The 21,756-nt window shown below is 47.7% G+C and overlaps 3 protein-coding genes across 7 annotated transcripts in view; 1 reads left to right on the top strand and 2 right to left on the bottom strand.

Moving 5' to 3' along the window:
* Positions 1 to 921: 921 nt before the first annotated feature.
* LOC130256305 (NADH-cytochrome b5 reductase-like) lies at positions 922 to 12,071 on the bottom strand. 4 transcript variants are annotated; one of them, XM_056497809.1, is made up of 7 exons: positions 11,813 to 12,071; positions 10,405 to 10,584; positions 9,415 to 9,563; positions 8,220 to 8,307; positions 5,109 to 5,213; positions 3,847 to 4,050; positions 922 to 2,255 (listed from the first exon to the last, which is right to left on the bottom strand). In XM_056497809.1, the coding sequence occupies exons 2-7, from the start codon at positions 10,579 to 10,581 to the stop codon at positions 2,052 to 2,054; spliced, it is 927 nt and encodes a 308-aa protein (XP_056353784.1). In that variant the 5' UTR covers positions 10,582 to 10,584; positions 11,813 to 12,071; the 3' UTR covers positions 922 to 2,051. The 4 variants fall into 4 exon arrangements, with proteins under 4 accessions (XP_056353784.1, XP_056353786.1, XP_056353785.1 ...); XM_056497811.1 differs by lacking the exon at positions 11,813 to 12,071 and adding an exon at positions 11,421 to 11,724; XM_056497810.1 differs by lacking the exon at positions 11,813 to 12,071 and adding an exon at positions 11,630 to 11,718.
* MRPL37 (mitochondrial ribosomal protein L37) lies at positions 11,960 to 15,877 on the top strand. The gene is made up of 7 exons (XM_056497808.1): positions 11,960 to 12,365; positions 12,566 to 12,749; positions 13,208 to 13,323; positions 13,816 to 14,001; positions 14,291 to 14,448; positions 14,915 to 15,118; positions 15,672 to 15,877. Exons 1-7 carry the CDS (start codon positions 11,966 to 11,968, stop codon positions 15,747 to 15,749), a joined length of 1,326 nt encoding a protein of 441 aa, XP_056353783.1. The 5' UTR covers positions 11,960 to 11,965; the 3' UTR covers positions 15,750 to 15,877.
* Positions 15,878 to 20,041: 4,164 nt separating this feature from the next.
* The window catches only part of SSBP3 (single stranded DNA binding protein 3), a 53,896-nt gene continuing 52,181 nt past the window's right edge, over positions 20,042 to 21,756 (bottom strand). For both annotated transcript variants that reach the window (XM_056497612.1, XM_056497613.1), the window contains one exon: positions 20,042 to 21,554. In XM_056497612.1, coding sequence (XP_056353587.1) covers positions 21,525 to 21,554 — 30 coding nt within the window. In that variant the 3' untranslated portion in view covers positions 20,042 to 21,524. The remainder of the gene's footprint in view (positions 21,555 to 21,756) is intronic.

Genomic DNA, 21,756 nt, shown 5'->3' with positions numbered 1-21,756 from the left:
AAGCCGCTGTCCCCGCGGGCAGGACAAGCCCCGCTGCCCCCGCTGGCCCCGCAGGATGGCAGCCCGCAGCACTCACAGCTTGCTCCGTCTCTCACCACCCTCCCTCCGAGCCGCGAACAAAGACGGAGCCGCGCGGCAGCACGGCCGGACCAGCTGGGGAGGGTTTAAGCATCGTGGCCCATATGTGCTGAAATACCCAGACATATTGGGGTTGTGTTTAAAGGAACAGTCCCAGCTTTCACGCTGAAAGCCGGCGCTCTTCCAAGGCGAGCGGGAAGTTTTTTACCTTGGGCCTTTGCAAAAAGGTGGGAAGTGGGTTTAGCAAAATCTCAAAAAGGCATAATATTTAAAGCTAGAGGACTCGAAGCAAGGTTTGCAAATACTTAATATCTGACAAAAAATATTTTCTTCATATTCCTAGCTAAGGCCAAAGTAGGGAGAGCTGAAGAAAGCATCTCATTATTTTATCAGCCTGTGTGCAAAGAAGCATCTTCACTACACAGTGACTTAGAGGAAATGAGAGCTTGCCTTGGACTGACCATGGACAACTTCCCTGGATCTCCATGCCTTTAAAGCCAGAATCCCAGTTTAGGTTAGGAAGATGGCTTTCTTGTCATCCCTTTCTCCAAGGAAGTTAACATAAAAGCTGCAGCTACACTTGATTAATTCCAGGCATTTGGTAACTGGAGACAAATCTCAGCAGTGCAAAGGGAACTTACACTCTCTCCCAAATGTGTGAATCAAGCCACCACTTCAGTGCACATTGTGGGTTTTGAGTAACAAACTACATTTCCTTTGTGTAAGGTGCAGTGTTAGACACAGGTACAAAAGAAACATGAATGATAATGCAATAACCATCTGACACAGCCTGGAAAAACCCAACACAGGATGAACTAGGAATAAACAGAAAAACAAAAGGTGTGCAGGAAAGTTGTATTTCCAGGTGTAGATGCTAAACACAGCAGTCTGAGAAGGTAAAAGAATGGACAGCAGATACCTCAGAGGAAAAGCAGCAGCATTTTGGACTGAAAAAAAGAGGACGAGGACCAGGTGCCCAGGCTGGGTGCTGTGCCAGGCTGCCATCCCTGAGGCTCTGCTCCCTGTCCCACAGGGAAGCACCCCAGCAGACCCCATGCAGCTTTCCCTCCTCAGGTGGTGCTCCTGTATGCTTAGGGAGCCTCCTCAGCACCTGAGAGAATCCTGTGACAACACCAAACAGCTGCTTATTTGTAAAGAGGTTCAATTTAATGAGCCAGGGCTATGATACAACACTTAGGGGACATGGAAGCAAACAACCATCCTCCCTGACAGACAGCAGCCACAACCCAGCCACACTCTCCCAGTTTTAGGATGTGTTCTTTGTCTCCCCAGGTAGTATTTCAAGGGCTAAGCACAGGGTAGGTGACACAGGCTGTGCCAGGACAGCAGCTCAGCCTGCCTCAGTTCTCACTAGACAGAATGTGTCATTCCATCCTTATGGATACTTTTTCCATATATAGTTGGAAAGGCTGTTCTCAGACATTAGTGCCACCTTCTCTGTATTACTGTACAATGGGCAACTGAGGCACAGTGAGGTTGAAGGGACTTGCCTGACACCAGCCTGCACATGACAGAACCAAAATGATTCCAACTCCACTGTCCCCTTGTCCTGGCAAGGACCCCTGAGGATTTTATCTCTCCTCTGGACACCTAACAGGACACACAACCACTGCAGAATAACACAGATTGCAAAGCAAGTCACCAATCTTCATATTACAGTAGAGCTGTGTGCATGGATGCTTTCTAGCACCCCCTTAGGAGATCTCTCTCCTAAAATTGCACTTGAATATTTCCATTAAAATTGCCATGCTGGTCCCTGAGGTATGGGTGGCACACCACGTACCAGCCACTCTGGAATTGCACCTGTTCCTTAAAACACCCCAGAGTGAGGATCAACCAATAGTTGCTCCAAGGAGCTCAGTCTTCTGAGCAGGCCCATTTTGTGCAATGTCCGCAAAGAAATAAGGACATCCAAGGCTCAGCCTAAGGTTCCTCAGGTCAGGAATGTACTGCTAAAAGACAAAACAGGAATTTTCTTCAATTCCTGCAGCTTTCAAGTATCTACTCATATCTTCATTGAATGCAGAAGAGCCACAAATTAGTACAAATGGCTTTCTTCGACAGGAATTTACTATTGTCTTCATCAAGTCTTCATTGAGACGACCAGCGTACGTGTTTTCCTGGTAGCTCTGAGGAAGTTTTTCCAGTGAAGATTCCTGAAAAAGTGAAAGGTTTGCTGTGTGTGACATAAAAAAGGACAACACTGCTTAGAGCTGAATCTTCTCTCCTCCCCTCAGAGTAGTGCACATGATGGTTTTCACCTTTGTGACACCATGTGGGTAACACTGACCCTTCCTGAGAGCTGCATTCCTCTTCCCAAGCCCAGATGAAATCTTTCCCTTGCTCAGAGGGGACTGAACAAAACCAGAGTGTAACTATCACTAATAAACCCTGCAGAACCTTCTCCATGGAGAACACCTCCCAGGGCACCTTTCTATTCCCAAGTCCCAAGTCTATTCCTCTCTATTGCCTCCCCCATTCCCAAATCTCTTTCAGTCCCATCTCCCTTGACCAAAGCTGAAAGCAGCCAGCTCTGCTCCAAATACAGCTCTGATCCCAGGGGAAGTGTCAGATCCTGTGGTGCTGGATCCAGCAGGGACTCCCCTGCTGCAATTAATCAGGAGCAGAAGGTGCTCAGATGTGGTGGTGACAGGCAGCACAATGAAATACAGACAGATACATAATCCCAAGAGGGAGGATGCACGAGTCAGCCTTGGACTACCACAAACCCACTAAGAGAGGAGGAAAAAGGGAGAGAGGAGGGGCAGACAGTGTTGACAGGGGTCAGGTGGGCTTCGTGCCCTTCACTGATTGAATTTCAAGACCTCCTCATGCTCTTGAGACAGCAGTCAAAGAGTTTAAACACCCAGAAAAGGGTATTTAAGCCATGTCACCAGAGATAATTATGGTTATGCTCCCACAGAGCAGCTGAGGGGGTGCCCAAGTCACCAGAACTTTCCCCTCTACCAAATCTCATCTTGCCAAGGCCACATGTGGAACAGAATGTATGAGACAGTTCCACTGTGAGAGATACAAGAAATGATTCATCTGAGAAACTAAAAATGCAAAGGGATTCATTCCCTTAGCATAAATAATTCTTTCTATATCCTCCCAGCAATGAATCCTCATTTCTGACGGAAATAATTTTTCACCATCAAATCCATGCAGAACACAGGCAACTTTGGGACCAAATAGAAATGAAAAAGACTGCTCAAAATGTAAGACCATTGAGAGGTATGCCCTCATCCCATGAATGTGGCAGAAAAGTAATTTTACAGAGGGGGAAACAACTTTTAGAAGTTTAAAAATGGGTCAGCAAGGAAAAATAATTGCTGGGAAGTTGGTGCTAGCACACCAGAGGAGAGCTGTAGCCATGAGCAAAGAATGGAAGGTAAGGACAGATTAAGGCACTGGTATTAGGAAGGAAAAACCAGCTTATTTGTTGTTTAGGTGCAGCAACAACTGTCTGAAATAGGGGGAATAACCAACAGTGACTGTGGAACAGCAGGTCCATCCCAACAGAACAGGAAGGCAGAGAGAACAGTGATGGCCACTTCCCCAAAATTCTCCAGACTAGTAGCAGCGTGAGTACATGTAGCAGATTTAAGAACAGCAGCTACTGGATCACAAATTAGTCTGGATGACTGGGAAATAATTAAGCTCATGCTTCTGGAAAAGTGGAGGAGGCAGAGGCTCATCTAGCACACAGAACCCTCACACAAACACACTTCATATCCATTTATTTACCTGGCTTAGGACATAAAATATTCTGATATTCCAGTACCGAGCCAAGTCCTGCAGAAGAGGTTTTAAATAAATTCTGTCAAAGGTAGGGAAGCAGCCAACAAGAGTTACAAAGGTTTCATCCTCTTCATCATCTGTTATGGACTGGAGGATAGGAATCATTGGTGCAAGGCCGGTGCCTGAAGCCAGCATGAGGAGTTCTCCATGCTAACAACAAAACAGAGAATTTGGAATGAGCTGTGGTGGCTGGAAATGGGTGTGCTCATGGAGAGTTCCTCTTGCTGCCATCCTGGTAAAGGGTCTCTTGAGAAACAATATACCAGAAGGTTAAAATCTGGTAAATTCAGATCCCAAAATGTATTTTTCTGCAAAGGATTACATATAGCACTTAAGGGTTTACACATCAAATCTAACGAAACTGGATTTTATCCAAATATAATTTATCCTAATTTTAGCCTTGATTTCAATTAATTCATGTTTCAGTTTCAATTCTGCATTACTGTCTGCTGACCCACTGTGTGTTTTCTTCCACTGGAAATGCTCCCTGGGTTTCTCTTGGTTGCTCCAAAGAAAAATCCTGAATGTCCTCTGGAGGAAACAATTGCTCTGCATAGAGCTTGGCCTCTCAGATTTTACTTATTTTTGTTGGGGTAAAAAAACCAAATAAAACAACCCAAAAACAAATCCACCAAAAACCCCAAAAAGCTTTGGGTTTCAAATTTGCTCCTCATTTGAAAGGTCAGAATTAAGTAACTGAATTAGTGTGTGTGAGAAGCCTCCCCCTGAAACCAGATCTGCCTTTCCCTGCAGCCAGCCTGGTATTGGCAGGTGGGATCAGCGTTTGGGGAGAGACCTGACACCTCAACAGCTCAGGGAATACCCGAGAGAGGGAAGATTAACACCTCCCCTTCAGCCCTACTCAGTCACAACACAGAGATGTGGGTCAAACCAGGCAAAACCCCATCCACACTCATTGCTGGTGCAAAGCTCCCTTTGTTAGGCACATCAGGAACTCCTAATGCAAGTGATGAACACAGAGCCTTGCTAATATTTTCCTGTCTCCCATCCACCTCCTCTCCCTCTTAAATATTCTGCAGCTCAAGCAGGTGCTCCAACTGACTGCTAATGCTGTCACACTGTACAGTAACCCAGGAAGTCTCTAAAATAATCATGAAAACAGTAATCAAATTGATGTCTTCCCTTCAGAGTACTGAAGAAAGCTTGCTGCCACAGGCTGAAGCACCCTATGGCTCTTAGGAACTAACCTTATTAGGCTGATATGGGAACCCTCCAAACGGCCCACGCCAAAAGACCACGTCTCCTCTTTTCCACGTTTTTATGTATTGTGACATTAGCCCAGCTTCATAGCACTAATAAAAAACATAGCACAAAAGAAAAGAATAATTATACTCCATTGGAAAGTTTCCCAGCTTAAAGTCGATTATAAAGTTATCTACATTTAAATGAAAAGGGGACAAAAAACATTCCGTGTTTTTAAAAAAGAAAGAAAGATCTTTCTGTTTGAAAAATAACTCGAAGTTATACCCAAAACAAAGACATTTAAATTAAATCATATTGGAACCACTCCAGCTTGAATATAATGTAAACACAACCCCCCTCTCATGCAGCCTGAATTTCCAAAACTGGAAAAAGCTTATCAGAGTTCTTGCTTACAAAGCACACAGAGAAGAGTGTCTTGAATGCAAAGCACAGTGCAGGCCTTCAAGTGTTCTCCAAATCTCAGGGTATGGGGTCTGGAAATGCCCTCTGGGTGCTGTTAGTTATATAAACATCACATAGCTCTTGCTTTGTTTCAGTCTCTCAGATGCTGCACTGATACAATTAGTGACCCAAAGTCGGGCTTCTCATTTGTAAAACTCTTTGTTTTCAGAACAGATCATCTGGATGCTGAGGGATGCCTCCACAGTTCCAGGAGAATATGTTAATGTTGGCCACATGGAAGAAAAACACGAGCAAAAAACCTGCCTCACTTTCTACCAGGCACAAACAACATTATCCAGGCTGTTGCCTGCAGGAATGCTGATCTCACTCATGACTGAGAAGGGCTCAGTGCTTGCTGGAAACAGAGAAGGGACAAGAGGCTGGAAAATGAAAGGCTTGTCCAAGCAGTCATGTTGCTATCCATGCCCTGAATGTATGACTACTGAATGTTTTAAGAGAAAAATGGGAGCAAAAGAGCAGCCACAGTGCAAGATGGGGCCAGAGAACCAGGACTGGCCCAAGCAGCAAGAGCTGAAAAGCCCAAAGCTGCAGCACACAAGGATAAGCCTGGGGAAGAGCAACACAACCAGGGGTCAGAAAATGGGATGTGATACAAGCCTTTGGCAACTCCAGCCCACACAAAAGAAGCGTATTTGGGGGTATTTCCTGCACAGGCATTGGAGAGAAGCCCGGCTCCACACCCCAGTGCCTTGGCTGGCCACCAAGCTGCACTGCAGGCAAACAAAATTGGTGAACCACAAAGCAGCTCAGAAAAAGCAAGTGAGGGAGCCTGTGCTTGTGCTTGCAAGCAGTGTTAGCTAAGAAAGAACACAGATGCTCCTCCCTTCCCAGCCTCTCACTTAAACCTGAAATATTAAGAAGTATTAGCACCACTTGTTACATTCAAAAGGTAAATCACACACACATCCAGCCTCTGAGTTATTGTCAGAATTCTTTTATGTTTAGAAGGCTCTGGGCAGGTGCTAAGTCTTGTGCAAAGAGTGTGTACTTGCTTCAAAGAAGCAAATTTTTTACCTCCCTTCTTCAAATACATCTGGAAACCCAAGGCAAGAACAGAAAAGTCAGGCCCACTTACTGCCTATTCCTAAAGGACTGGGGTAATGGAAACTAAAACAATCCTTCTTTCATGAAAATTATTTCCAAAAAATTGAAGCAAAAAGTGATTGAGTGGGTTTAAAATGAGTTTTTCTAAATAAAAAGAAAAAAATTATCTCCTGGAGTAAAACGTCCACGCCTCATTTTACATGGAGAGAAACCCTAACATTATAAAATCACTCAAAAAGAGGGTTATACTCTGTAAATGGCAACTCCCTCACTCTTTAACTGTAGTATCACAAATGCAATGCTGTAATAACAGGAGACAGAAGGGTTTGAACAGTGCTTGGATTGCATAGTAATAATAATATACTACTTTCCAAAATTGCCTCAATAGTGTGAAATATACCACAACCTACAGAGTGAGTTATAAAAATGGCTGCTTTACACTGGGTGTTACCAACCTCTTTTGTCACTGCCAGAGAATAACTATAGCTCCTTTTGGGATGAAAGGTTCTATATAAAGGAAAGGTATCATTACAATCATTACTATTATTATTGAAATGCAAAACCTGTGAGTAATGAGCCGCTATACATGAAATTTCACAGTCATCCCATGAATGTATCCTATTAATGCAACATTTCTCTCCCCTACCACACACCAATTGCCACCAGAATGGGGAAATGACCCTCCCACAGGTGTCCTAGAGAAGCTGTTCACTTTTCTAAAGAGCAGGGTTTGTGTTCGAACATACAATGCATAATAAACCCCAGAAACACAAAATCCTGCAAGACAGGCAGAGGACAAGTGGCCTTCTCTGCAAGCCACCTGGGATACCCAGCATTCTGAATTTCACACCTGTACTGAAGTCTGTGTCTGCCCTGAGTCCCTAGTGACATACAGATGCAGTATTGGAAAAATGTTCAAGACAGTATTTGCCACACAAAATAATCATTTATGAGAACCCTGAAGACTTACGTGAGACAGATTTCAAGCCAAATCTCCTAAAAAAATCTTTTTGAACTCAACCAGCATTTTGTGGCTGACTCCATAAAGGTAAGGACACTTGTCCAAAATGGGCTCTGCCACCATATCCACCTCATCAGGTGCACCTTGTGCCTGTGGGACACCTCTCTGCCCTGTGGGCCACAAAACAGACTGCAGCTCCAGAGCCCTGTCAGCACACCAGGAGCAGCTGCCCACTGACAGAGGGGTTCTTCAAAAAAAATACAGAGGGGAGCATAAGGGCAAACATTTCCCAAAATTAGTGGTTCAGCTGGGCTGACAAATGGCTGTGATTTCAAAGACAGCCTGAAAAAGCAAAATGAAAGAAGTGGAATGGACACATCTTTCCATCCAAGGGGCTCTCCCAAGTGATCCCAGGGCTTCACAAAGCACTTGTTTGTGTATCAACGTATTCTGCTTTCAGTTTTGTGGGAAAAACTGCAATTTTTATCAGCAAAGCACAAATGCTTCAAAACCTCAGAGAAACAATTCATGAGGCATTTGAGAGAATCTCACTTGAAACACTGACAGCATGCTTGGTTCCTAAAGAAAACACCTTATACTCTAATCCATATTGTCCAGACTTACTTACTTTAATTAGAACTTCAAAGTAACCTTCTGCATTCCTGGGGCTAATTGGAGTATAGGCTCTCTGGATCTCCAAACCATTCACCACTCCTCTGAGAAGAGAAACAGGAAACCCCTGTGACTTGGGTCATCAGGAGGGCTCCTGCAGCTCCCTGGGGGACAGGTTTTCTTCCCAGTGGCCCAGCCTGTGCACAGATGCAAAACATTTCCCTTCCAGAGGCAAAAATCCAGGGGGAACATAATGGCTAATAGCACCTTTTGTTTTCCCAGTGGTGGCCTCAGCTGTACCACATCCAGTTCCTGGACACACCCCTGAAAGGGATTTTGTAAAGACATGCAAGAGTGGCAAAGGGGAGAGAAAACACTTAAGCTTGCTGTTCCTTTTGAGCTGGGGTCACTTTCTGCATCTGGTAATCAAATAAGAAAAGCCAAGGCACAGCCTTGACCTTGGGCCTTGTCAATATAGACTGTATTTTCCTGTAAGTCTTCCCTTTCCATGGAATTATCCACCCTGCTCTTTGCTACTGACCACGGGAATTGATTGAAGTGACCAAACCTTTTTCTGTGCTGTGTGATGAGGCAGGGCTGGAGGGAGGAGCACGTGCTGCCAGCAGAGCCAGCTGCACACACCAGCCCTGAACGTACCAGGGACGTCAACAGATGCACATCAATAGCATCCTAACAGGACTTGCTCTGTCTGGCAATGATCACCACAGATGGCTCAGAGACAGAAACTTTCCCCAAGTGGCCCCTTCCTGGCAAGCAGCAAACTACATAGGAGGGTTGTTTTGCTAGAAATCAGTCAGGCAGTGCCTGGGTACTGGGGTGCTGAGTTACCCCAAGACACAGGGCCTAAAACACTGAGCTCTGGGGCAAGAGCAGCTCATTGTCTTCATTCCAACACGCTGGAGTAAATAATCTGTTGTAACATCTATTCTTTTAAACCTCTCTTTCTGCAAATGTATTTTCTTAATCACACCTAGTTCTTTCTGAGCCACCAACGCAGGGATAATGCTGAAGAAAACTACAGCTTCTACCATAGAATTAGTAGAGGCAGCGAGCTCACGAGCTCTTTCATCTGTGTCATTGTGGAAGCACAGAAATCATGATTTGCCTGCTATGAAGCCTTTGTCTATTGACAAAACCCTACATATTAGGTTACATAATGCAGACTGTTTAACTAGCACAGAGAACAATACCTTAACACGATATGTTGTCCTAAACTCAATGGCAGGCTGCTCTTTCCTGGTAATTCAAATTTGTACTGGTAGGTGTCCTCTGTCAGCTGCTCCACCGAGCTCACGCTGAATGCAGTGAATGTATCTGGATTCAGCTCTGAATTATTGCTCTGCAAGAACAACAATAAATAATTACTTGGTTAGATGGTGTCTTTTATTATTTCATTTTTCTCTGGAAGCAAACGTGCGTGCTAATTTAGTGCCAGAGATCCTCAGGATGTGTATCAAACACTGAGGCCCAGCTCAAATTCCAGCTCTCTGCTGATTCATTATCATGTTCTGCAGCGTGCACTTTGGGATCTTGCATTTCTCCCCACCACCATCTTTTTAAATTACATTTTTTTACACCTTACAGCAAGGTCATCCTATTATGACTCACTGTGATCATTTTCTCATGTCTGGAAACAAACAGAAATAATTCTGCTAAAAGAGCCAAGCGCTGCTTTGGGGGCAACTTTGCAGCCTGCTGATGGCCACAGTGAACAGAAAATATTGTCAGTTGTTTCAGCTGATCTCTTTTGCTTGACCCAGCATAGTTAATCTTATGTAAAAGGGCACTGACAGGCTTAAAAATTACACTCTGAAGAAAACTGCTCCACCACACACAACACAGCTTTTTCTCAGCATCAAAATACGAGTCTAAAAAATCAGGCAAGGATGAGAAAGGTGAAGAAAACAAGGCTTCTCCGAGGAAACTGGGAGAGGAGAAGCTGCAGAGCCAGAGCTGTAATGCGACACCAGGGAGAACTCTACACTTGGAAAATCACATTACAGCAGGGAGAGAGTGGCCAAGGGGGAGGGCGAAGGCTGAGTTTGGGGAATTGCATTTACAGCCCTCTCTTAAGGCACCACTTGAATTTATCCCTGCATCCCTCACCCATCACCACAACCCCACACCCGAACAAGTACGATCAAAGCACAGGCTCCAGGATGTGATGAAGATAAATGGACCTGCTCCTTTTTTCCCATGAGAAGGCTTTTGTCTTGCATTGCTTTGGCTCTCTCCCACTGTGCGAGCTCCTTCTCGTACGCATCGTAGATGCAGGGCTTGCAGCCGCTGCCGCAGCACTGGGATGGAGAAGGTTCCTGGGGCCTCAGAGCCAGCCAGTCCTGCTCGTTGTCACCCATTGCCTGCAAAAAAAACACAAGCCCTGCATCAAACCCAGCACGATGAAAAGCAGTGGGTGCTCATCAGCTGGGTGTTTTCGCAGGACTGAGAAAATGTCTCTCGAGCATGTCGCACGTGTATCTAACTGAAAACCTGGGGCTGATGTGTGTTTGCAACAGCGGTTTTTGCTCGACGCCTCTGCACATACGCCAGACCTCGCCACCAGCCCAGAGCAGAGCCTCACCCAGCCCCAGGCCCTCCTCCCCAGACAGGCTGCCCAGCCAAACCCTCTAATCCTGCTCGTTCCGCCGCGCTGATTTCCTACAAAAGAGCCGCTTGGTCAGCCGGAGCAGAAACATCTTAAAAATCTGCTGCTGTGTCCAGGAGAAAGGGGGACAAAGCCAGGCACCAGGACAATGGGTGACAAACCCAGGCACCAGATGTGGCCTGAGTTTTGTGCGGGTCTGGAACAGGGAAGGGCAGCAAGCTGAAAGCAGCGTTCAGAGCCGAGACACTCGAGGCAAAGAGGGCAAAGTCTCGGGCAAACAACACTGGTTATGGGCTTCGAATATAATGCTTTAAACGCACAGGTAGGGGAGGCCGAGCAGCACAGGATTTCATCCCTCGCTGCCGTTGCTTCCCAACGAGTTGTACCCATTGGACACTGCTCAGGTCATGCTGCAGACCCCGCTGATTTTACACACGGCCGAGTTAAGGCTGCTCACAGCGCACTTGTGTCCGCATCCCCTGGACACAAAGCGGCCCACAGGAAATTATGAAGCCACGGGTGACGAAGCGAAGGAAGCGAACATTTAGCGCTTCCAGCAGTTGCATTGTCAAGGTCAATTAATTAACTAACCTTCACCCCTGTAAGAGAAACACACTTATTTTAAGGAGGGGGGCGGGGAACGGAAGAAAGAACCAAAGGCGACTGGTTCGGCTTCCCACCGCGTCCGCTGTCCAGGGACCCGGAGCACCCAGGGGCTGTGAATGGGGGGTAACCCGACGTGGCCGCGGGTGAATCCCGGGCTCGGGGTCGCACAGATTTACGGAGCCCCGAGCACTTACTGTGCGCGCCCGGGGGCCGGGCCGGGCGCGGCCGGGGCAGAGCGGCCCCAGCCCCGGGACACGAGTGCCCGCCCCGCCGGCTCCCAACCAGGGACGGTCTCTCAAGTGCCCCCCCGCCCCGCAGGCGAGGAGGTGCCTCTCCCCGCCCACCTCCCCAGTCACCAACCCAGCGCCTGCCCTCACCCGCCAGGAAATTTGCCGACCCTCCCTTACGGCGGGGCGCGCCTGCCCGCCATTGGCCGCCGCCGCCGTCAGTCACGGGGGTGACGGCGGGGGAGAGCCCTCGCCAAGATGGCGGCGGGCGGGCGCTGAGGCGGCGGCGGGAGGAGGAGGAGGATGGCGGCGATGGCGGCGGGGCCGACGGTGCTGAGGCGGGCGGGGGTGGCGGCGGCGGCGGCGGCGGCGCGGGGCCTCACCCGCGGCATCGTCACCCGCGGGGGGCGGCCCCGCCACCGCGTGGCGCTTCCCCGCACGCCTTGGACGGTGCGCGGGCCGCCGCCCGAGGTGCTGGCGGAGATGGTGGAGCCGCGGCCGGTGCGGGAGCAGGTGGAGCTGGACACCATCACATACGCGGAACGGCTGCACTACGTGCCCGGCCTGGCCCGGCCACGCTTCCCGCCCTGGGAGCGGGGCTGGCACGACCCCTGGCACTCGCCGGGGCCGCGCTACGAGGAGATGCCGCTGTACAAGGAGCGCGGCTGCTTCATCTGCCACCAGGGTGTCCGCATGCTGGAAGGTACACACACCCCGCCTGCCCCGGCGCTGCCCCTCCCCAGCGCTCCTGCCAAGGGTTCTCCTCGCACTGAGTGTAAAACACGGGCTGTGTAGAGCCTGCCCAGCCCCATGAGCTGCCATGAGCCTCGGTCACATCTAGAGTGGTTTGGGTTGGCAGGGATCAGCACTGTCCCATGACAGACCCTTTGGGTTGTGTTCCAGGCGTGCGGCAGGCGCAGTGGCTCACCAAGACGAAGCTGGTGGAAGGTTTGCCCCCAGCCGTGCAGGCCATTGTGGATAACCCGGCTCTGGGGCTGCAGGAGCTCGAGGAGAGGGCGAAACATGTGGTGTCCCACGCACGGCTCTGGGACACGGCAGAGGCTGCTCCCAGGAGGGAAAAATATTGGTGAGTCCTCAGCTGAAGGGGAGGTTTTAAACGCTACAGAGAAAATTCATACACAGCTCTTCTGTGGAAAGAGGGTCTGCTGTGTAAGACCAGATTGTCAAACAAACCAACAGCCAAAGCAACAAATAAAACCCAATTCTGAATATTGACAGTAGCACTGACATAAATACTGTGATAGATCAAAGATGCTTTCAGGCCAATGTCTCTGTTTCAACTCCAGATCTACTCCTAGCTGATGCAGAGTATCAATTTTAAAAATAATTATAAGCATATACCTCTGCCAACTTGAAACAGGCCTGGTGTGTGTGATACCAATCTGCAATCTCTGTTAACTGTTTGGGAGTGTTATGCCATTATATATTGTACATACAGTAATTTTACAGCATTCATGCCCCAGAAGCATCTGCCTGTTATTATGATCTCATTTTTATGTAACTGTTTCCTTTCTTGTTTTACAGCCCGGTGCTGTTTGAAAACCTGATACATATATGCCGGTCAATGTCTGGGAAGTATCCTTCTCTGAGTAAAAGGATGTTGGCTAGAAACTGCAGGATAGCAGCAACGTGGGAAAGAGGTCAGTTGCTGCTGTGGTGGAAGCATTTAGTTCTGTAAGATAAGAGGGATAGCAAAGCTCCTGGCTTTAAGGCTGAGGACTTGGAGAAAAATTAAATAATTTCTAGAACCAGGAAATTCTTTCTGGTTTAAATGTTTCTGGTTTCTGTTGGCATGGGCAGCCTTGGATGATGGTAGGATGTTGTCCCTGAGGAGATTATTAGGTGACAAGATGGTGGGAGAAGGGAACCAGTGTCTTAGGCCTGATTGTTTATTTTCATGTGTCCTAAGTCAGTGCTGTTGTTCCTCTAAGGATGTTTAGTTAAGAACTTAACCCTAGCAATTAACATTGGCATTTTAGAAGAAAAACCTACAGCTGAGCTACTATTTAGGATGGGTTTGGTGGTGATGGAGAGAGAGTGAGCCTTGCAGAACAGACTGGCAGAAGGAAATGTACATCTTTTCCTGATGTTGTTTCACCAGTGTTTGACTGTAGCCTAATTTCCCTCCCCAGAATCCACCCTCCTTCAGGTCCGTGGCCTAAGTGGAATACTCATGAACTCTATGACCCCAATTCCACCAGTAGCCTCCAAGGAGGAGATCCTGGCCACCAAGGAACATGTTCTGGAGACCTTCTATCCCATTGCACCTACAATCGATCTTCAGGAGGTGAATGTGTACAAAGAGCTCAATGATACAGGTCAGTGTTGATGGTAATTGTCTGTGTTTGGGTCAACTTGGGAGTCCTTGTCCTTCTGGGGGCAGCTGAGAGTAGGGAGTGTGTGGGAATGAGGGGACAGAGGAATGGGCACAGGTTTGTAGTGCAAGTGCTCCAGACCTGTGGTGACTATTTTGTTGCCTAAGCAGGACTGAGGACAAGAACTTAAACCCCAGCAAACTACTTGAACAGCTCCTGAAGATAATGGGAAGAAACCTTGGCTGAGTAGTGTCTTCCTGAGCAGTTTCTGACATGAGTATGTGCCCTTTAGGTTTCAGAGATGGTTATCCCTACTCTCATCCTCACACCCTGTTCTTCCTGGAGTCTGCCAACGTTTGCACTGACAGGTTCAGACCAGAACAGCTCCGTGCTAAAATGCTGATGTTTGCTTTTGGCAACGCGCTGGCCAAGGCCAAGGCACTCCACGGGGTACGTATGGGAGGCTGCTGTGCCTCTCTCCTTCCTCTGCTGCTGCAGCCAGGCCTGAAAGCTCCTCACAGTAATTTTCACATCTAACCTTCCCTATCCAGAGGTGAAAACCCAACCTCCAGAAATCCAGAAATCCACTGCTCAGCAATGAGCATGTTTGTGATGCAGCAGGGTGGTATGGGCAGGAACCAGGGAGCAAGTTCAGCTGTAAAACTATAACCCATCCCAGAGCTCAGTATGCAAATTGACACTTCATTGCTGGCTGAAGGAGGAATTTTAATTAAAATACAAAATCTGCATTCAAAACTAGTTTGACTAGAGTAATTTTCTGGGCAAGGTAACAATATATTTATTAAAATCTTGGCTTTAAACCAACCCAAAGATGCAGAATCAGCAAGTACTTATACAATTTCTGTTGTAACTAGCTCTTGAAACATTCTCCCCCACATGCCCCTTCTTTTCCTAGAATGATCCCAAGGTTTTGGAGCAGCCAGTAGTGGTGCAAAGCGTTGGCACAGATGGACAGCTCTTCCAGTTCATGGTGTTCCAGTTGAACACAACAGACCTTGTCTCTAATGATGGCGTAAAAAATCTAGTCTGGATTGACTCTGATCAGAACCTGTATGAGAGAGCCCAGTGTGTCCCAGAAGTCAAGAAAAGAGTTGTTGTGGTAAGGAAAACCTGGGAAATGGTTGTGGAAATGCTGTCCTTTCACCAGAGCTAGGGGTCTGGGAGCTGGCACAGAGCTGCAGCAGGTTTTAAACCAGCTGAAGTGGACATTGGCCTCATTTTTACCTAAGCAGGTGTTTCTGAGGGGGCCAGTTCCTGAGTATTTGTAGTGCTGATGTGTGACATGCCAAGCTTAACATGAGCTCCTGCATAGACACCCCCAGCTGTAATCCACCATCTCATCATGTGCTTGTTTAAAACCAGCCCTGAGGAAGGGAGCGCTCACAAGCGACCGCCAGCCTCTCTGGGGACTAAACAGAGCACAGGGCTGCCAGTACTGGTTATACTGGGAGGGCATCTCACTCACAGGCAAAGGGGTTCTGCCCTCTGAGATTGACACCAGTGGAAGTACCCCCACACAAACCCTTCTGGGGAGGGAGAGCACAATTTGGAAGCTGCCATGCCTGAAAGTCTTATTCAAGCATGTTTAAAGCCGTTGTTTGTCTACATTAATCACTTCACTGCAAACTGAGCATCCGTGTCTTTCTCTGCAGAAGCCCGCTGGAATTTCTGGCTTTCAGCCAGACACATTCAAGAAGTTTCTGGCACTGTATCTGCATGGAACTGTGTGAAATTCAGCTCAAATGAAAATACTTCACCAACTGTACCTGCTGCTTCTCTTTGCCAGAACCGTCATATAATTAAAGAAAGGTGGATTAATTTACTTTAAAAATAAATTATATTGTTACTGAAAGTAAAATTTTATTTTAAACTAAACAGTGCATGAAGAAACTCTTTCATTTTAGGGGCTCACCTCTGGATTTGGGTTAGAGAAGCCATCAGATACATCCTCCTGCACTCTTCCTCCATTGCCTGGGAAGAACATAAGCCAGTCATTATTCGTCTGCGCAGGCTCTGCTCTCAGTGTGCTTCTGCACAGAGCCAGACTCAAACCTATTCCCGAGGTTGCTTTGAGTCCCTCTGAATGCAGAAGAGACTTACAAAGCTTCAAGGGGAAAGCCTGAGCCACGAGCCTTTTTCATTCTGCCTGCCTTTGACTTTGTTTTACTCCTGGCTGCTGTGGGATGTGTCGTGCTGCCCTGTGCTTAGTTCCCAAAGCACTTAATCGGAGGGATTGCTTTGTTGGATCTGTAGAACTGCAGTCCTTTTATCCCCCAATCCTGGATGAAGAGACCTGTGCATTTGGGGAAAGTGGTGTAGAATGTAGCAGGGAAACTTTGGTGTCTGTAGCTGGTATTTGCTTCTAAAAATACAAAGGAAGAATTTCTTCCTGCCACACAGAGTTAACTGAGCAGGAAGCGTATTCTTTTTAACATGGGGGGATTAGTGTGGGTTTTGTAAAATGAAAGCTAAATTAGCTGCAGCCAAATGTAGAATGTTTTGCAGTTCTGATACCCTCCAGCACATGGGAAGGGAGAGGACAGCCTGCGCTATTTTAAGGTGTGGAAGAGCACATTTCCAAGAGATTCATCTCACTTCAGTGTCTTGTGTCAGAGGCTGGTCTGTGCTTTGTGATCCCTGGCCATCTGGATGAACACCCCAGTTGTGTGTTTCAGCCCCAGTCCATCAGGCAGCTCCTCTCTGCAGGTTTTGGCAACATTCACCAGTTATATTTGAGATCGTCGACTGCACCCCGTAAATTGGGATGCAGTGGCTGCAAGCTAAATTAACAAATCCCCCCATAGTTAGAAGTGCTTGAAGGAGAAAAAGCCCCCTAAGTGTTGCATTGCTCTGCATCGTGTTTATCCTGCCTGCTCGAGGGACACCTCATTCAGCTGCGAGTAAATCTGCTCAGGTCTGTGATTTGCACCCAGGTGTTTGGGAATACATTTTAACAGAGCTGTGCTCTGTGGAGCCTGTCACACGCAGTGGGTGTTTCTTTCTCGGGCTGTTGGCTTCCTGCTGTGTCACACGGACCCTGCTTGACATCCCCTCGCTCTTCCAGCTTCGGGTCATTACCCGTCCTAGGGAGGAAGCCCTGTAGGGCAGCCAGCTGCCTGTTAGCATTCCTGAAGAGAGAATTTCCCTGAGGAAGCCTGGTGGAAGAGCAGCTGTGGTGGGGAGGGGTTGTGTAGAGGTGAAACGTCTCATGTGCTTCTAGTAGGTGTGGGAATTTATGGGGATGGTCTGTCTGGAAGAGGCAGAGTCCCTTCAGCTGCTTTCACCTCTCAACAAAGACATCTCTATCAGGGCAGGCAGTTGAAGGGGAGAGGCTGAGGGAAGCTGGAACCCTGCTGTGTCCAAGCTGAGCTGAGACAAAGCACAAGCACAGTGAGGGATGGACGAAGGCAGAGCGAAGGGAGTTTTGAAAAACAGCTGGAGCAGGGAGATGTGGGATGGTGAGCAAGAAAACAAGGCTCCAGGGTTGTGTGCAGCATCAGGGATCCTACACAAACCTGTGAGGCCATGTCCCTGCTTTGCTGAGGCACAGCCACTCTCATTTGAGGCCAGGGACAAGCAGTAGTTGTGTCACTGGAAGGAACAGCAGATCCTCGAGCAGGGAGTGCTCCTCTGAGGGCCTGGAGGGGAGCTCAAGGTGGGGGTGAGCAGAGCTCCCAGCTTGGCACCTGGCACGGATGCTCAGGTGGGCATGTCGTGGTCCTTGAACCAGGCAGCCCCTGCTCCTGCCCCCGGTGTCCTGCTGCCTTCCCAAGTACTCTGTGCATGGCTCAGCTCCTCCAGGGTGACCTGCTGGAACCGGCCCAGCTGAGGGAGGTGGGATGGGGAGCCCAACAATGGGTCACAGAAGCACATCTGGGCTGGCATCAATAAGTTATAAAGGCTCGTCAGCAGACGAACGGCGTCACCTCCGCACGGACCAGGGCCAGGCATTAACTTTTCATGAACAGCAGCCAGGGAAGCAGAACATGCAAGAATGGGGTGGCAGGAGCCCGAGATGGGGAGGCAGAGGAGCCTGGCTTGCCTGCAGCAGAGCTCTGCAGGACCCAGAGGAGCCTGCCTGCCCGCAGGAGAGCTCTCCACCACTCCACACTCCCTTCCCCTGAACCGCTCCCACTGCAAAATCCAGCTCCACAGGCTGCACACATCCTGCCAACAAGTACACACCGTGCTCAGCCTGGAGCCCCTGGTTGTTCTGATCCTCCTCCTGCATTTAATTTAATGAAAACTAATGGGGGAGACAATTATCCCTGAGGCTGGGCTCAGGAGACATTTCGAGGAGGGAACTTGGCAGTTTCATGGTGATATTTAATCATACCAGCCTGTAACCCTTCAGAACCAACGGGAAGGACTTTTCTATGCCCCACAAGAACATAACAGGCAGCCCTTCTGCTCCAGGAGCATCCACAATCACACCATGCTAGCTGCTGGAATTCCAGCACTGATGTGGCTGTGGGTGCCAGTGCCAGCTGGGAGCATTCCCCAGGAGCAGCAGAGCTCCAGGATGGTCCAGAGCCCCCTGAACCCACAGCCCACACCTGAACATTCCCACAAGGAGGGAGAGCCCCCAGCCAGCCACGTCCTGCCCCAACTAGTCCAAGGGAGAGAACAAGTCTCACACAGCAGCTCCAGGAGCATTCCAGGCACCTGGCACTTGCAACCACCCATCAAAAGTCCAAAAATTCCCAGTCTTTCCCCCAGCCTCTGATGCTGCCCGTTGGGGAACCAGGTTGGGTTGCCTGTGTTTCTCCATCCCCAGCAGCTCCTGGAGCTGTTTGTTCCTGCAGTGGTGCACACACCCACCCCGCACTGCAGCTCATGCCCAAGGAGGGGGTCACAGACCCCACTGCAGGCTCAATATTTACAGATTTACAAACAACACTTGTGTATTCCTCTCTCTTTCTTACCTCCCAGCAGTGCAGGACTCTGGCAAAAAGGGAATTAGCAGCTCCCAGCTCCTGGCTTAGGATGCTGCTGCAGAGCAGAGCAGCCTCCATCATCACACTGGCATCCCAACTCCTGCAGCCCCTAACAAGCAAAGCCTGGGGAACTCCTCCAGCCTCTAACGAGCAAAGCCTGGGAAACTGTACCAAAAAATTCCCTTTTCAGCCCCTAAAACATCCCTCTCTGTCTGCTGATGGGCTGGGTGTGGGGAGGGCAAGAGCCTGCCCGGCACATCCTCAGCCCAGTGCAGACAGCATGGACCATTTTCTAGGCTGAATTATCAAAATGCTTTAAAAAAACCAAAACTCACTCACCCAAGTCCTAACTGCATCCTGAATCTCTCTGGGATATTGAATTCCCAGGCTCAGCCAGACCCCCTAGAAAGCCACCTCAGCTCTGCATCACCTCTGCTCCCACACCCCAAATCTGGGGTTTGGCTCTTGATAAAGGTTGGAAAAAAATACCCAACTCCCACCCTGGGTCTGGCAGCAAACACCAGGAACAAACTGCAGAGCACCAAAATCAAATGTTTATGTTGATATTTATTACAGCAGGGGGAGGGGGGAGGAGGGGGAACCGTTTCATTCAAAAAACCATCCCATACCAATGAAGACAATAATTTACCTATTCATTTTAAAATACATTAAAACCGGTCCTTTCATTTCCTTACATCAGAACAAAAAAATTTTAAAAAAAGAAAAAAAAGAAAACCCCCCCCCCAAACCTGAACAAGATGTAAAGTGGAAAAGGTAAAAATCTGACTCCTTGGGGAGCCCCAGGGTATGCAATGCAACAAATCTGCATTACTTGGAAAATATTAACCTGACTGTAACTATGAGACTGACACCCTCAGACCCCCCCATCCCACCCGCCCCTCCCTCCCTCCTGACTTTCTACAGGTAAAGCAGAATGAAAATGCCTAGGAAAAAGAAGGCAAACATTAAAAAAAAATATTCGTATTACACACTACAAAAAAAAAAGTTGTTTTGTCATCTCATGTCTTGCAGTCAGAATAATAAAAACAAGCCAAATGTCCCCCAAAAACATTTCAATGAAGGGGTGCGGAAAAAAGACATCCCTTTAATAAAACATTATCAACAAATATCATACACAAACTACAATGTATAATAATTATTTTTTTTTTCCCCTCTCGGTAATTTTTGAACCAGACTACAAGGTAAGAAAAAACACTGAAACAAGATACAATGCTTTCAATAATCCGCACAAAGGTCAAATCCAAGGGAGAGAATATTTTACAGAATATGATATACATGGAGCAGAAATGGGAGCTGGAGAAAAACCAAGACCAAACTACAGGGTAGTGTCATGTACAGAGATCCCAACCCGCCGCCTTGGCTCGTCCCTTCCTCTCCCACCAGAAGGAAGGGCCTTTGATGCTTGCCATTAATTTTTATTTTCTTATTACAGAGCGAGCCTACAGAATAGCAAGGTTACATTTTAACAACAAGAATTCCTTAAAAAATATCTCCATCCAGTTCCAAATCATAGGTAAGTGAAATCCTGACAAGAGCACATCTCTAAAGAAAATAACCCCCCCCTGCAAAATACCCCCAAAGCAAATAAAACCCCCAGAAAATCCCAAAGTTAGCTGGAGATCACAGTTTCAAAGTCCCAGGTCAGATTAACCCCCTTTTTTTTTTCCAGCGGATTTTTAAAAAAAATTATTAAAAAAATCAATTTTTGCAGTGAACCAGCTGAAGGACTCTGGGGAAAGGAGGGACAAGAGATTTCTTCTTGTACTCAGAGGGGGGGAAAGACTAACACAGTGCATGCCACAGTCACAGAGAGCAAGATCACGATTCATTCGAGGATGTGATCCTAGAAGGGGTCACCTGCGTTAACAAGTTTATAACGAGGTGGTGGAGTCTCTTCCCCAAAGCAGATCTTGTTAACTGGAGGAGGAAGCGTTGTGCTGCAAACGAACAAAAAAAAAAAAAAAAACAACAAAAAACAAAAACCAAAAAAAACCAAAACCAAACCCAAAAAATACAAGGGAAAAAAAAACCCCAAACAGAAAAAAAAAGAAAAAAAAAAAAAAAGAAAAACAGGCCTTCTGAACGAAAACCACCATTGTAAACTGTCCAGTTTATTTAAAAAAATGACTACAACAGAGACAACATGATTTCATATCTAGACTAGCTTCCTGGTGTCGCACGGCACAAACATACAACAGGTTCGGTTTCTGTCTTTATTTAAAAGAACAAAGCAAAGAGATCGGAGTTGGGTGCTAGAGGCTTCCGTTTGTTTCCAAAAAGAAGTGTCATGTACATATATAAACCCTTCTGCACAAAGAAGGGTCTTGTCATGTCTTGAAATATTTTAAGTTTTGTCCTTCATGTTTTATGGAATAAAAAGTTCAGCCTTTTTATTGCATGAAACTAAACCTGGGGTTTTGGCCCCCGCCACGCGTGTCCCTGCCCATACACCTAGCTTCTTCTTCTTCTTCTTCTTGCATAATTCGTTGAGATCCTCCGAACGGCAGCTGACTCTCTTGATCCTGGAGAGGAGGAGGGGGAGGGAAATCACACACTCATCGTCATGCTGGGGGAATACTGCAAGAGAGACAGAGCCACGGTGAGAAAGCAGGCGGGTCAGAGCCCTGGACATCCAAGAGAGGGCTGCAAAAGGAGGCTGATGACAACTACACAGCAACCTAATTGGATCTAATAAACCAGGAAGAGAGGATATGCTGGAGACTCCAATTTATCAGGGCCTAATCTGCACTGTAACTTGCTTTTCCAGGAAGAAAATCAT

Source organism: Oenanthe melanoleuca, chromosome 8 (genome assembly GCF_029582105.1).
Source record: "Oenanthe melanoleuca isolate GR-GAL-2019-014 chromosome 8, OMel1.0, whole genome shotgun sequence".
Taxonomy (NCBI): Eukaryota; Metazoa; Chordata; class Aves; order Passeriformes; family Muscicapidae; genus Oenanthe; species Oenanthe melanoleuca.
Note: the sequence above shows the minus strand (reverse complement) of the source record. Positions and strands in the feature narration are given on the sequence as shown.

Coding starts and splice junctions, on each gene's coding strand:
- LOC130256305 (XM_056497809.1), bottom strand. CDS start 10,581: ATGGGTGACAACGAGCAGGACTGGCTGGCTCTGAGGCCCCAGGAACCT. Junction 9,564..10,404: donor TCATGGGAAAAAAGGAGCAG/GTCCATTTATCT, acceptor TTGTTCTTGCAG/AGCAATAATTCAGAGCTGAA. Junction 4,051..5,108: donor TCCCATATCAGCCTAATAAG/GTTAGTTCCTAA, acceptor TTTTGTTGTTAG/CATGGAGAACTCCTCATGCT.
- MRPL37 (XM_056497808.1), top strand. CDS start 11,966: ATGGCGGCGATGGCGGCGGGGCCGACGGTGCTGAGGCGGGCGGGGGTG. Junction 12,750..13,207: donor CCCAGGAGGGAAAAATATTG/GTGAGTCCTCAG, acceptor CTTGTTTTACAG/CCCGGTGCTGTTTGAAAACC. Junction 14,002..14,290: donor CAAAGAGCTCAATGATACAG/GTCAGTGTTGAT, acceptor TGTGCCCTTTAG/GTTTCAGAGATGGTTATCCC.